This window comes from Polyodon spathula, chromosome 2 (genome assembly GCF_017654505.1).
Source record: "Polyodon spathula isolate WHYD16114869_AA chromosome 2, ASM1765450v1, whole genome shotgun sequence".
Taxonomy (NCBI): Eukaryota; Metazoa; Chordata; class Actinopteri; order Acipenseriformes; family Polyodontidae; genus Polyodon; species Polyodon spathula.
Window position 1 is genome coordinate 62,108,556 of NC_054535.1, and position 14,906 is coordinate 62,123,461.

The 14,906-nt window shown below is 38.2% G+C and overlaps 1 protein-coding gene across 1 annotated transcript in view; it reads left to right on the forward strand.

Moving 5' to 3' along the window:
* LOC121326825 (vacuolar protein sorting-associated protein 13A-like) overlaps window positions 1-14,906 on the forward strand; it is a 120,378-nt gene that overhangs the window by 27,051 nt on the left and 78,421 nt on the right. The window contains 10 exon segments of the mRNA XM_041270379.1: window positions 401-528; window positions 720-849; window positions 1,094-1,184; window positions 4,074-4,196; window positions 4,435-4,636; window positions 4,977-5,091; window positions 8,888-9,024; window positions 9,156-9,288; window positions 9,386-9,503; window positions 10,246-10,390. Of these exon segments, the coding sequence (XP_041126313.1) occupies window positions 401-528; window positions 720-849; window positions 1,094-1,184; window positions 4,074-4,196; window positions 4,435-4,636; window positions 4,977-5,091; window positions 8,888-9,024; window positions 9,156-9,288; window positions 9,386-9,503; window positions 10,246-10,390 (1,322 nt within the window).

Sequence of the window (14,906 nt, forward strand, 5' to 3'; positions counted from 1 at the left end):
CAGAATTTCCAACCACTGATTCATATATATATATATATATATATATATATATATTTTTTTTTTTTTTACACACACATGGATGAAGGCTATATTTGCATCCTGAGCCATTCTAAATAAATAAATAAATAGTAATAGCACAGTAGTGATGTCAAAATGTCATAGTTCCTCTAGAGGAAAATATACTTGAACTTTGACCCATTCGACTCCAGTTTTATTGTCTTTTTTTAATTACAAATACTAATATCCATTTATTCTAAAAAATAATAGGTCTTGTAGTTTATGATGTCACATAAACCCTACATGGAATTTTCCTGTAACTCACTGAATCTATCTATCTATCTATCTATCTATCTATCTATCTATGTATCTATCTATACTTCTCGTATCTTTATTTTTTTAGTATTTCGTCCAATCTCTGCCAAAGCCAAACTTCGCATGAACCCTCGTTCAGATGTTGACTTTTCTTCCCCAAAAATTGACTTGGAGGTGAACCTGCAAGAGGTTGCCATAAAGCTTAACAGACCACAAGTAAAATATACTCAGTTGTACTTTTTGAGTGAGAATTTAACTTCTTTGTGAGCTTCTTTGTGAATGTTTGTACACTGTTATTTTCCCTTCTGTTAGCATACATGTTGATTCCACTAATAGTATTAATTACAGAATAATTATTATTAAATACCAGAACGCTGAGCAATAGTCCTTTTGGGAGTTGATTACAGGCTTCAAAGGCAGGTTTAAAAATCTACAGACCAGGGGTGAAAGTTGAAGAGGAGGAATCAGGAGGCTGGCTTGGATGGATGTGGAACTGGTCAGGAGAGAAGCAGGAGCATAAAGAAACCAAATCTGGAGGTGATGTTTCTTAGTGATCTCGGACAAACAAATTGAATCAGTGAGAGATTGCTTTCATTCCTTTACATGTCCTATAAAAGGAAATGTTTAGCAGGTGTCCAGTAATAGTTTTCAAAAATGCTTCTAGGTCTCTTTCTTTGCATACAGTATGCACATTGTTGTTTTTAGTTTTTCCAGGACAAGGGGTATAGGCTTGTGAGTGTGTTTAAGTTGCTAAAATATGCATTTTCTAACCATGTTTCAGGATTTGATGAATTGATGACCCCTGCAGAGAAAGCTAAATTGTGTAAGGCCATTTTTTTTTTTAAAGCTATTAACTGTTTTGAAGGCACATAGTAAACAATACATTCAGTTGTATACAGTTGCAGGGATAACGAACCACTGGGTAACAAGAAGCTAGCATTGCATTTAGTGTTTAATTACAAATATTATTTTGTCAATAATGATTAAAAATATGCAGCCCTAAAGCCAAGACATGAAAGAAAAGACCACTGTATCAAACATCCAGTAAACAGCATTTCTGGCAAAGCAACACTGATAGCAGGACCAGTCAATCTTTCTTTGCGATGTACAGTAGTTCTGAGTTATCTTAAAACAAGTTATAGGAACTCTGGAAGCCACACTCACCAGCATTGCTTTTCTGGTCAACTGTCTGAATTGTTCTGTGTTTAATATAATGCTCTCGAACAAGGCGATCTTTTGGAACTGGATCACATTCTAAACATGTACATTTAACCTCATCCATATTGTACTTTGTGTAAAGATTTTTTTAAACTGTGTGGAGTCAACGGTCAACGTATATGCAACATATATCCAGACAGGTTAAAGAAGGATTTTCTACTGTACAGTTTTTCAAGTAGTGCAGTTATGCCCACAAGTCATTCAAGCAAATATATAATCAAGATACCTAGGAGCAGTAATTAGTTTAACACTCAATCAAAGATACAATCTATCTAATTATACAATACTACAATGCTTTATAATTAAGCAGCATTGAACTGTATTTGCTTATCTGGTTACTTGTAATAACCATGTGTGTAAAAATAAATAGTAGGGTTTGCCCAAAGACAAATAGGCCTAGGCAGTTCACTGATAAACTTCCCAACCTGCAACATAGTTTAAACAATTTCTAAATCATGTCTTTAATAATAATCACCAAAATCATTTGTATACACATACAGTAGATTATTACCAAAGTACTACAGTATATAATGTCCATTGGAAAAAAAAAATAATAATTGTGACGTGTCTGTTTCTATCGTGCTGTGTTTTATTAGTACTTTAAGTTATAGATAGATTACTTTTCAACGTACTGCTCATGGTACGCAGTTGCTTTCCAGCAGGAGATATGGAACTCGGAGGCAAAGTTCCTGATACAGTAGCACACTGGCACTGATCTGGTACTGTGGTACACCAATAGATTATATTCCTGTGTTGGTTCATACTATCCAAAAAACATGTTACTACCAAAGGTTACCTTAGCATTTTGATGGGCATGAATCTAATTGAAGTTTTCGTGTTGACATTTCTATACTTTATAATATTGTAGTCAACAGTATTTTATTTAATCTATTAACGGCTTACCAGTACATATAAAAAAGGGAGCAGCCAGGCATTTTTAGGACATACTGGTATCTTGCCAATGTACTATTGTAATTAACACTACTATATCTGAATTTAGGGCCATGGCTATCTGTTCAGCGCTGAAATGCCTTTTTCCAAAGATTTGCAGTAATACCAGTTCATCAGTAGTAGATGCAATACAAAAATGGAAATGTCTCGGAGAAAACGCAATTGACCGATTGTGACAGGATAGGCAAAGTGAGGAGACTCAGAGACGGAAGGTGCAGCAAATAAAATACTTTTAATTAAATAATAATTACCAAACCAAAAAAGGCAGAATGGCCAAATAAACAGAAAAAAACACTGTTAACAATAAATTCTAAACACAAAATACACACTCTGTCACACAGGTCTTCCTACTCTTACAAGCACTCACCAACTAACACTCCCAACCACTTCCTTTTATACAGGTGCTGCAGCTAATTGGGCAATTCGCAACTCATCAGCTGCAGCACCTTTCACACATTCCTCACACAAACTCATTTACTCAGATCCACACGGCAGACTCGCATCCACTGTAAACACCACAAAACACAAAGACAGGCTGCACCCTGTCACATCGCTGTCAGACAAAACTGAACCAAGTAAATACAGACCAATAACCCTGACTCATTATATGGGAGACACTGAAATTGAAGAAGGAATCTATGAAAAAGATCTAGGAGTTTATGTTGACTCAGAAATGTCTTCATCTAGACAATGTGGGGAAACTTGAAAAAAGGCTTGGATATATAGTAAAAAGAGTTGAAATTAAATCAAGGGAAGTAATGCTAAAACTTTACAATGCATTAGTAAGACTTCTAGAATATTGTGTTCAGTTCTGGTCACCTCACTACAAAAAGGATATTGCTGCTGTAGAAAGAGTGCAAAGAGCAACCAGAATTATTCCGGGTTTAAAAGGCATGTCATATGCAGATAGGCTAAAAGAATTGAATCTATTCAGTCTTGAACAAAGAAGACTATGCAGCAATATGATTCAAGCATTCAAAATTCTAAAAGGTATAGACAGTGTTGACCCAGGGAAACAAGGACCAAGGGTCACAAATGGAGATGTGTTAGAATCACTATAGGTGTCAAGAAAGTATTCTTTTAAGTGAAGTTCCTGTTCCTTTAGCAGGAGCATTTATAATGGGGGGGGGAAAAATCAGTTTCACCCAAAGTGTGTTTCCTTAAGCAAAGTGTTCTCTTAGGAGGTGCTCTGCAGAGACTATTGTACTTGTACAGCCATAAGATGCTGATTGCTTAGCAAAAAAACTTACTATTGACAACTGCTTCGTCATATTGTCACAGACACTGGTCTGGTGCCAGAAACGTCTAAAAGTAAATATCCTTTTTTTTTTTTTTTTTATTTCTGCATAAGCCATATATGAGACTTATTGCTGCCACCTCTACAGGATTGTAGTAAGGTGGAAGTTTTACACGGAACCCACTGTATGTACTATTCGATTACACTTTTAGGAAAGTTACAGCAACTGCAATAGATTCTATACAGTAGCACCCATGTATGGCATCCCAAAGTATCTTGACATATCTGCATTTGACTCTTACCATGGCCTTGCTTGTGAATATTGTCTTTTTTAATTTTTGTATTACTTTTTCAGTTTGAAGCTGTTAAGCATGTCTTTTTCAATTAAAGAAGACTGTGGCAAGCCAGAAATTGTAAAAGTTTCTATTATTGATTTACGTACAATGCTGACTCAAAGACCAGGAGCACAAGCGATAAAGTAAGGCTGAAATGTATTATGTCTCTTATTATGGGTTCTATTGTTTTTAGTTCATACAATGTTGTGTCCTATATAGTCATATATGAACAATAACAATATGTATTTCAATAACAATGTGTATCTAGGAGATGTTTTGCTTCATACAATATTAGTATTTATTTATTATCTGTATGCACCGGCTCTGAATTGCAAATACAATTATTTTGTTTGAACTGTTGCATACGATTTTACTTTTTAGACTATCTGCAAAAATAAACATGTTTGAAGTTACTGGACTGCTGCAAAATCTGTCAACCCCAATTCTTCTGACCTCAAGAAGTGCTGAAGTTGAGAATAAGAATCCTCTCCTCAGCCTCCTGTTTGAAACAAATCCTTTTGATGGATCTGCGGACCAGAGGTTAAGAGTTGAAGCACAGCCTTTGGAAATTGTGTATGATGCAGTAAGTAAAACCACCAGATTACTTAAAGAATGAAAAAATAAAAATAAAAAAATAAAATACAATTGTTTTGTAATTTTATTCTGTGTATGAAAAACTTTTTATGTACTTTTGGACATTCTGAGGTATTAACATCCACTAAATTATAAATTAACTTTTGAATTCACTAAAAGTGTTTTGGACTGAAATCCCTGATTGACTGAAAAATAAAAGTAGTTTAATTGAGATTTAGTAAAAATAATACCCTCCTATGTGAGTTACTGTACCAGACAAACCTGTTTTGGTAGTAGTACATTCAAAATTAGTCCAGTATTGTTACATGTTTTATACTTTCTCTTTTAAGGTAACTGTGAACAGTTTGTCAGAATTTTTCATGCCTCCCCAAGATATGCAGCTGGAAGAGTTGACTTCTGCCACTTTGATGAAGCTTGAAGAATTCCAAGACAGGACATCAACAGGTGCAAAAAAGTGGTCATATTTAAGCTATACAGACTACTACTGGGGAAGAGGCAAGTGCTTTCAGCCCCCCAAAAAAAGAAAAAGGGGAGGGTTATATGAGTCTGTTGTAAAGATCTAAACAGTGGTGGTTCTAAATGCCTAAAAACACACCAGCAGGCTTAATATACAGCATGGTAAGAGTGTTGGTGTTACAGTTAAAATGACCCCATAGTGGTCATGATTTGGTGAAGATTTCAATATAATTAAATAGAAAAATGGCTTTTCAGTTAATTACTTGTAATTGCTATTAGTTTTCCTTATAAGCATATGGATTACTCTTGTTTCGGGGTCCACCACCTGCACATTAATTGCTTATATATCTTGGAAGATTTGTTTTACTAGGTTTAAACACAGCGAGCATAATCTACACCATTGTGGAACTTATTGGATGCCCTTTTATATTTTGTTTGTGGTGACACTATTGTCAAAACAGCTGGATTTTATTTCTTTCAAACTGCAGTAAGAAATGACTGTACCCTTGATAGAGAAGAACCCTTAAATGGTGGAGTATTAGATAAACAATGTACTACTGGTGGCTGTATTAGAAAAGTATCAGTATCGTGAAAAAGATCACCTACTATATAATTATATACATGTAAATACTATGCTATATGTACTGACCAACAAACTGGTTTTGTCTGTCTATCCCTAGATTCTGATCCTCAGGTTTTCTTACGATTTGATATGGAGAAGCACATCAAAAAATTGTGAAGTATTGAAACTATAAATTAGTGAATAGTACATGGACAATGTATTGTCTGCATGACCTAACTGTAAATTAACTGAGATTGAGGATTGTAAGTTAAAGTACTATCTAAAGAATTGCTTGTTTACCATAACCTGGATCTGAGGCTATGTAATAAAACTGGTACAGTATTTGCAGTACTGGTAGGATGAATTTTACGTATGTTACTTTTAAATGCTGCTATGAGGGTATTTTGAATGACCTTCTGTGTTGTGCTGTTTTGAAGTCCAAAAGCTTTGAAGGGAAAAAATGTAACAAGGGACACAGCTATAGCAGACTGATCAATAAAATGATGGCTCACTGCTGGAGTCCTTTTGAAGCAATATGAGAGCGATTTGAAGTTCATCCACTGATGTCAAACAGGATGTGTGCTTAGTTGAGTTAAGAGGTTTTATGTCATGTGTACAGTCATTGTACGGTACTTCCTTTAGCCATTCTATATTTTTAATAGTACTGTATTATAGCCCATAATTTTGGACAATAATGATTTAATTAGTTATTGTTCCCAGTTAACTACTTTTTTTTGGTTCCAAGCTCCATATAAAGACCTACTCAGCAAGAACAGTATTTGTCAGTCCATTTGGTGGTTGTAATATAAGGATTTCACTGCTTGAATTTAGCATAACTTCATGAATAGAAAATGATTCCTAATATACAGTCAACCTCAGGTAACTCAACACCCAACGGGGATGCCATTTAGTGTTGATTTGTCCAAGGTGTCGAGTGAACCATGGCATTAACGTGTATTTATAAAATGGGTTGGGAGATATCTGTGTCCTGATTGGCTGATAGGCATTCCAAGTCAATGAATTATTAATAGTACAACCAACGGGTAAAAAGCAACTAGGACTTACTACAAACAGATATTATTGCGCAGAGCGTTTTAAGAACATTTTTAAATAAATCCACACATTCCTGGAGGATTTAGACTGCAACAGTTCGGTAACGGTAATCATTTTAAAAATGAAACCGTGAGTACTACAAGACACCTCTCTCTCGGTACTGCTAAAATTAATACAGTTGAAGCCAATAAAGAAGAGCGGAATACTCAAAAAATCACCACTTGGGCTCTGTCATTTTTAATGATTGGTCAGCACAAACAAAAAAATAATATGGACCGGAAAACTGCATCTAAAACTGAAATAAACACAGTTTTAAGAAGTTTCTTTGCTGAGTGAGAATGTATAATTCATATAAAGTAATAACCCATAGTTTGTTATATTAGTACAGCAAAATACCATGTTATATTTTAATTGAAAGGTTATGGAAAGCAGATCTCTCGCTCTCTTTCTCTCTCTGATCGTAATATTATTATTATTTTTATTTTTTTTTTTAATTTTTAATTTTTATTGGATCAAAAATCAAGAAAAAAGCAAAACAGAAAATAGACACAAAATAGTTCCATACAATAGACATCAGTTGTAACATAAAGTTGTCATGGGCAGGGGGGGAAAAATCTCAATATATAATTATACATAGACTTTATAGCTTTTGCATATATTACAGGTCTTAATGACTTTTTTGTTATTAGATTTTTTTTATTATGCTAATATATTGTTCCATTTCTTTTGAAAACATGAAAAAAATTAGGTTTTTGGATCGTAATGTTAAAAATGCCTGCAATCTTTTCCACTCGTGTGATGACATATTCATGTGACAGACATGGACCAATCAAAACGCGAGACTGTTATGCAAATACTGAAAATGTTCTGATAATGTATTTAATTTATATAAATCTATTTAATTTCTTATTAAAAATAATTTGTTTATCTATTAAATTCATTGAAACTATTACATTTATTGGAACCATTTTTCTTTCGGTAGTAATATATTTAGGAAAACACAAACCTAGATTAATTTTTAAATAAAAATCTACCTTTATTTCTAAAAACTAGTAACCCTGTTTTATAAGTGCAATGAGACACTCCAGGGTGTTGGTTGTGCTAAAATAACTGCACTTCCAGTGGCTACAGGCACTTGACCTACGGCCTTGTGCCTTACTACGCCCCTGGTCATGTGGTTATCCTAGCACAGCTAACACCCTGGAGTGTTTTATTCCTTATATAAGTAACAGAACTCACACGTTTACAGTATTACAGTATTTACAGTATTTTTTTGTTAAATGTTCTTATGAAAACGGTTGAAAGAACTGCAGTGAATGAGTCAATTACAGTATCTCATATAATTTAATTGAAATAAAAATTAATAACATAACTACAGCGTTATTTTTACGAAAACAATCCAACAACAAACTGTGCACAAACTGGCAGCAAAAACTTTACTTTTAGTTTCCCACAGAAACCAAACATTGTTGATTGTTTCGCATGCAAAAACATGTGCGTTGAAAGTTCTGCTGACAAGCTTGTTATCCCGAATAACCTGAGCTTTAAAGCCAATTGAACAAGAACTAATACAACTCATTGTGAACTGACAATGTAACCAACTGCACTTTGTAGTTGCGAAGGAATGAATAAACGATCTGTTTCCAGTCAGAGGTCAGTCACGAGAAACGACAGTGTTGAGTTATTCACTAGTCATTTTAATAGTTTTTATCCTTTTGTAACCGGTAATATGTGCTGAGTTACAAGTAAAGCGTGGTGTCAAATAAAAAAATTAAGAGACAATGCATATATTTTATATGGAGAAAATTCAGGACCAAGACTGTCGAATTAAGCGAAGGTGTCCTGTTATCTACCATTCGAGTTAACCAAGGTTGAATGTACTTGTAGTAAACTCCCCTCAGTCAGATACAAGTGAAGCTAATTGTTTGTGTGTTCCATTTTAATACCCACAGGTAATTTATGCACCTCTATGTACGTTTGTTTGTGTTAATCTTCCTTTTTTGTTCAGTGGTATCTTGAGAGAAATTGTCACTGATCATCTTACTTAGAAAATTGATTCCTTTGCACAAATTCTTGAAACTAGTCATGGTGACCTGCCTTTTCATGAACATAGATGGACTGAAGAAGGGACTATCAGCAAACCTTTTATATCCTCTTTTATTTTTGCAGGATTGATGTATGTTATAGAGACCCAAAAAATACTGGATCTGAAAATTAACCTCATGGCTTCCTACATAATTGTTCCTTAGACTGGCTTCTATACTTCCTCTGAGAATATACTTGTCCTGGACCTTGGTCATCTCAAAGTAATTGGTGTTAAGTTATTCTCCTGAATGTTGTATTGCCCTAGAGTTTGTATTGTTTTATGAATGTAAGCATTTTCATGTGAAGTTTTATTGGTTTTAAACATTTAGCAACTTTTTTTTTCTTTATAAAGGTAACCAGTAAAAGTCGTAAAGGTCTGCCACAGTTAACAGTAGGACAGAGCTGCATTGAGGATATAATGTCCAGGGCGTATGAGAGTTTCAATGTGGAGTTGAGCAGTTTGCAATTACTGTATAGCAAACCAGGTTGGTGTCTGACTACAGGAACTGCGTAGTTTTGCAGCATATCTTTCTTCTTTGTGTATTGGACCCAGAACTCACTGTCCTAATGTTTTTGTTACAGAGCAAGACTGGAAGAATTCTTGGAAGTCTAAGCAGTCCTCCCTACACATTTTGGAGCCTGTGGATTTGAGAGTAGACTTTAGCAGACCTATGGTTGTAAGTGATCCAAGGATGCCAAAGTAAGTTGAAACAAAATGTTCAATATCATTCCCCTTCCGATTATGCCCTGTGAATAGTTTGTTTTTGTTTGAGGGCCAAACATTTCTAGTTTATTTTATTTACTTGCCAAATGCAGCAAGTCCATAACAAAAAAAAAAAAAAAAAAAAAAAAAACTGCATAGCAATAATAATTGTTTTTATAAAAACTTACTTAGTAGGGATATTGAATGTTCATTGTTTGCCCCCTAAAGACAGTAAGAAACTGATTTACACTTCCTAGGTAAGGTGTATAGCCAACATTGAGAAGGGAATGTTAAAGAAATCAAGCAATGACAGATGAAAAACTTTTATTTATTTATTTATTTATTTTTTTAAAGTAGCTAATTCTGTATGTAATAATTAAATAAACTTTTCCATAGTACATGCACAACATAATGTCATCAACTACACTGGCAGCTTTTGGTTTTCATATTGGTGGTGTGTTATAATAATACAAAACTTTTTAGGATAAAGTCCCTAAACAAATTGATGACCTATCAGTGCAATAAACATGTAATTATTTTTGGAATGGCATCAGAGCTGTATAATATGTTGCATTCTGGCATGGAAAAGTAATACCATTTTTCTTCTTTGATATATATTTATTTATTCAGGGAGTTATTAACACATTCATTAAGTAATGCAATATTTTAACATTCACTATAAAACCAGTGTGAGTTTCAGATGTGCTTTTACACATGGATTTTTCTCTTCTTAAAACAGATTCAAAATTTTTGGTGAATTGCTTTTGCTGTCTGTTCGCATTTCGAATGAAAAGGTCAGAGACGTTCTTGCATTGATTGACAGCATTCCATTGCCAAAAAGCCCGCGTGCCCCGTTTGCCTCAAATGCTCAGAGTACTCCACAGGTAAATCAATACCACTAATTTATTATTATTATTATTTTATTTTTTAATTTTTTTTTTTTATTTTTATTTTTTTATCAAAAACATACTCCCCTGCTTGTTTCCATTCCAAAAGGGTAGTTTTACCTTTTAGGGTTGCAAACTTTAAAGCCAGCTTGCCACCATGTCACATAGTAGGACAAATTTGCTCTTGCAACTTCATTCAAACAACATCTTTTAATCTCTGTTTGCAGCAAAAACCCTTTCTATTATTGTTTTTTTTTTAATTAATATAACATTTCCTGAGAATCTGTCTATTTTTTAAAAATTATGTAAATTATTTCCCAGATTGTTTAATTAATTTAATTGGATTACTGACATAATGAAACCCAAATGTAACATCATACATTTTTTGCATTACATCTTATTATTTTTATTTTTTTAGGTCAAATTTCTGGTAAGAATTGAAAAAAAAAAAAAAAAAAAAAAAAAAAACTGAAAATAAAACATATGACGCAAAAGAGAAATGTAAATAAGAATTGTCTGAACCACATTTGTAACACTACTAACTTTCTGAGTTAACAGGACATTGTATTTGTTTTTTTGTTTGGGTGTTTCTCTTACAAATGCGAAATATGAACCATCACTAATGGGTTATTCCCTTTTAAAGAACCCAGGAACTGAAGTGTGTATACCAACAAACTCCAGCGAGAGTGCATGATGCAGTGCGAGTTGCCCTGACAAAAGCACACTGCGGCCATTTGCAAATTCTCTTTTCCTTTTTCACTAGAGTGAAAGCATCTTTGCTAAGTTTTCATTACTTACTCGATTTGTGCCTTATTAAACTGTTTTTTGCAGGTTTCTGTCTTACAACAGTGTTCTTTCCATCGGTCGATATTATCTACCTTGGTTAAAAAAAAACAAAAAAACTTTCTGCTGAGTTTTGAGCTGGTTAACCCAAATCAGCCTTGCACCAGCGGGAGCCTGCGACTTGCGTTCACCCTCCCCTGGGTCTAGCTCACTCTTTGCAGCGGAGTACTCTCGTCTGGACAGGGCTCTGTTCCAGAAATAAAAATAAAAATAAATAAATAAAAATATAGTTCGACCCTGGCTGGGATAGTTTTGTTATCTTTTGTGTGTCATTACTGTTATGTTACTGTTTACTCCCTTCCCTTGTTTTTCTTTGTTTTACAGAAAATTTGATCAAGTTCAGTGGGCTCACAGGACACTCTGTATTACGGCTGTAGTACAGGGGCTATCTTCTGTCTGAGTGTAGTATTTGTGCTGCTCATTCTACAGTTGCGTGCATCTTTTCGTGAGATCTGCTTTTGTGGGATTGCCTTGCTACTGTTGTGCTTTAGCACAAGGTTGATGTCTTCTTTTTGGTACCTCGTTACCGACTCTATATTGACGAAATAAATAACAGGAATGGTACCTAGCCTCTCGGTACCGACGGTATACCTCGGTACTGGGGCTGTTAGGTGAGTATTAATGTCCCATACCGACGTCTCGTTGGGGGGGGGGGGGGGGGCGCGGGCGCGGACTTTGCGGTTCAAACGGAACTAACGGATCGGTACCGAGCCATTTTCAATTAGTTTTCTGTACCGGTAGCATTCATACTCGGTACCTAAACAACTTCAGTACCAGGTTTGCTGGTACCAACGTATTGCTGTCAATACCAGAATTGGTACCAAGCTTGCTTGCTTTTGGTACCAATTGTACTAGATATTAGGTACCCAGACTAGTGTTTTACTAGTCTGTAGTTACCAAGCCAGATACAGAGCATAGCTCAGTATTATTATTTTTTTTTTCTGTGTGCTCAGCCTATTACATAGGCAATAAGCACTATGTTTCACAGTTGTGTTCACTGTGGGGCCAAGGTGCCAGCAGCTGATGGCCATGAGAAATACGTGCGCTGCTTAGGCTAGGAACACGCAGAGCGAGCTCTGGAGGACCCTGCCTTTTGCACACAGTGTGATGTTTTCAGCAAGCGATCCCTACGGACCTGGCTTATGCACCAGTTGAGTGATAGCTCCACCACTCCTGCGCAACTACCTCCTACAGAGAGCTGGTAGCAGTAGGGAGCGCTGTAGGGAGGGCAGTTCCGGAGAATGCTGCTGTAGGGACCGCCATTCCAAGGAACGTAGCCAGAGGCCCTATTCTGCGGAGTGCAGTGCCAGGGCACTTAGCTCCAGGGAGCCTACCTCTAGGAAGGGACACAGGAGAAGCCCCACTTTCTCTTCCTCATCCTGTTCCTCTCCTGCTTCTTCTCCTTCCCCCCAAGGAGTAAGAAGAAGAGGCACAGGTCCAGGTCATCGGACCGCTGACGTAATATGTGCGAACATCAACAGCAGTCAACTCTGACCCAGTTGTTGCAGGAGCGGTCTTTGCCAGTACAGGCACCTGCTGCGCCTATACAAGCACCTACCCCCCCCTCCCCCCCCCCCCCCCCTCCCCCAGTCCGTAGTTTGAGTCGTTGGGGGAGGAAATGGAGGAAGATCTCTCTGTCCTTGCTTCGGAAGAAGCGGATGAGCAAGAGGGGTTTGTATTGGAGGAACAAGCGGCATCGGAGCCGCTGCCCCTACCTCCATTACCTAGGGAGCTTATACCCTTGATGCGTCGAGCCAATGAAGCACTTAAGGTGCCATGGCCAAGCACAAAGGCCGAGAGGGGCTCAGTGTTTGACGAGCGTAAGGAGATTCCATCTGAAGCCCCACCCATCCACCCGGATTTTTGGCAGGAGCTTATCCTGTCATGGCAACACCTGGCCACAGCCCCTGCCACCCATAGGCCGGGCACGACCTATAGGGTGCATGAGGGGGATAAGATGGGACTGGCCCAGTTCACCCCAGTGGGATCGACCATATCAGCCTTGGCGCAGCCAGCGAACCTGGCGTTGCTGTCCAAGGATGCCACTTGTGCGAACAAGCAATGCGTCTCTGATCACCGATTTCATACTACGCAATGCGTCTCTGATCACCTCTTCATACTACGTCTGAAAGTGAATCATGCCAAAAGCCAGTCTGGACTCTTGGTCCATGACAGCTGCTCTGTCGAACGACAGGATGACAAGCATTTCGGCCTGTCTAGACTTCTTCCGGTTAGGCAGAGCTTTACCAGTGGTGACTTCTGGGCTTGATGGCAGCAGCTTCTCAATCCCTTCCCCTGGGCCTTCTACATATGCGGCCCCTAACTGTTTGGTTCAAGAGGATGGTCCCTCACCCAGTGCTCAACCACAACCGCTTAGTGACAGTGTCCAGATAGTGTCTCCAGTCTCTCTCTTGGTGGAAGCAAACAACCCAACTGCGCTTAGGCATCAGGCTGGGGGCAGTTACAGGAAGAGAAGTGATCACCACCGACGCATCCAACCACGGTTGGGGTGGAACGGTCGGGGTGCACAAGGGATGTGGCGTCTCCCTTGGTGGGGCCGACACATAAATCTTCTGGAACTGCAAGAGGTGTTTCTAAACCTTCAGTTCTTTCTGGAGGAGATCAAGGGGAGACATGTGCTTGTCCGGACGGACAACACGACAGTGGTGGCTTACATCAACCACCAAGGTGGTACAAGGTCGTCCAGTCTCAACAGGGTGTCACCAGGTTCTGCTTTGGGCACACACCCACCTCCTCTCTCTCCGAGTGATTCATCTACCTGGAGTAGTAAACACCGCCGCGGACCCTCTTTCGAGGCAGGTTCTGGATGGTGCAGATTGGAGACTCCATCCCGAGGTAGTGAGCCTCATATGGGAGCGGTTCGGGAAAGCGGAGATTGATCTCTTTGCCTCCCGGGAGTCGACTCATTGCACCCTGTGGTTCTCCATAAAGAGAGATGAAGGGTGTCTAGGGGTCGATGCACTGGCTCACCAGTGGCCAGCATGACCACTGTATGCGTTGCCGCTGTTAGCACCGCTACCACTGTGTTTAGAGAAGATCAGACAGGACAGGGCCATGGTCCTACTAGTAGCACCTCACTGCAACCTACTCAGTCAGGCGCAGGGCAGTCTGTGGCACCACGACCCATTGAGCCTGCAGCTCTGGGTTTGGCCCCTGAGCGGCTGCATTTGAGCAGTCTCGGTCTGTCTAATAGGGTGATTGACACCTTACAGAGTGCAAGGGCTGCCTCAACTCGTTCTCAGTGTGGTTACAAGTGGGGCGTTTTTCAGACGTGGTGTCTGTCATGGGGTGAAGATCCCACGACATGTACAATGATGGTAATCTTGCAGTTCTTGCAAGACCTGCTGGATGAAGGGAAGAGCCCTTCTACTTTAAAAGTTTACCTGGCAGCTATTTCTGCATGCCATGTTAAGATCAACTCGGTCTCCCCAGGAGCACATTTTCTGGCAGGACAGTTTCTGAAAGGGGCTAGGAGTCTTTGTCCCCTGAGAAGGTACATTGTTCCTCACTGGCTGTTGAATGTTGTGCTGAATGCACTCACGAAACCACCTTTTGAGCCTATGCAGTCCGCAGAGCTCAAATTCTTGTCTTTTAAAACAGCTTTTCTTTGGTAGCTGTCACTTCTACAAAGCAAGTAAGTGAGCTACAG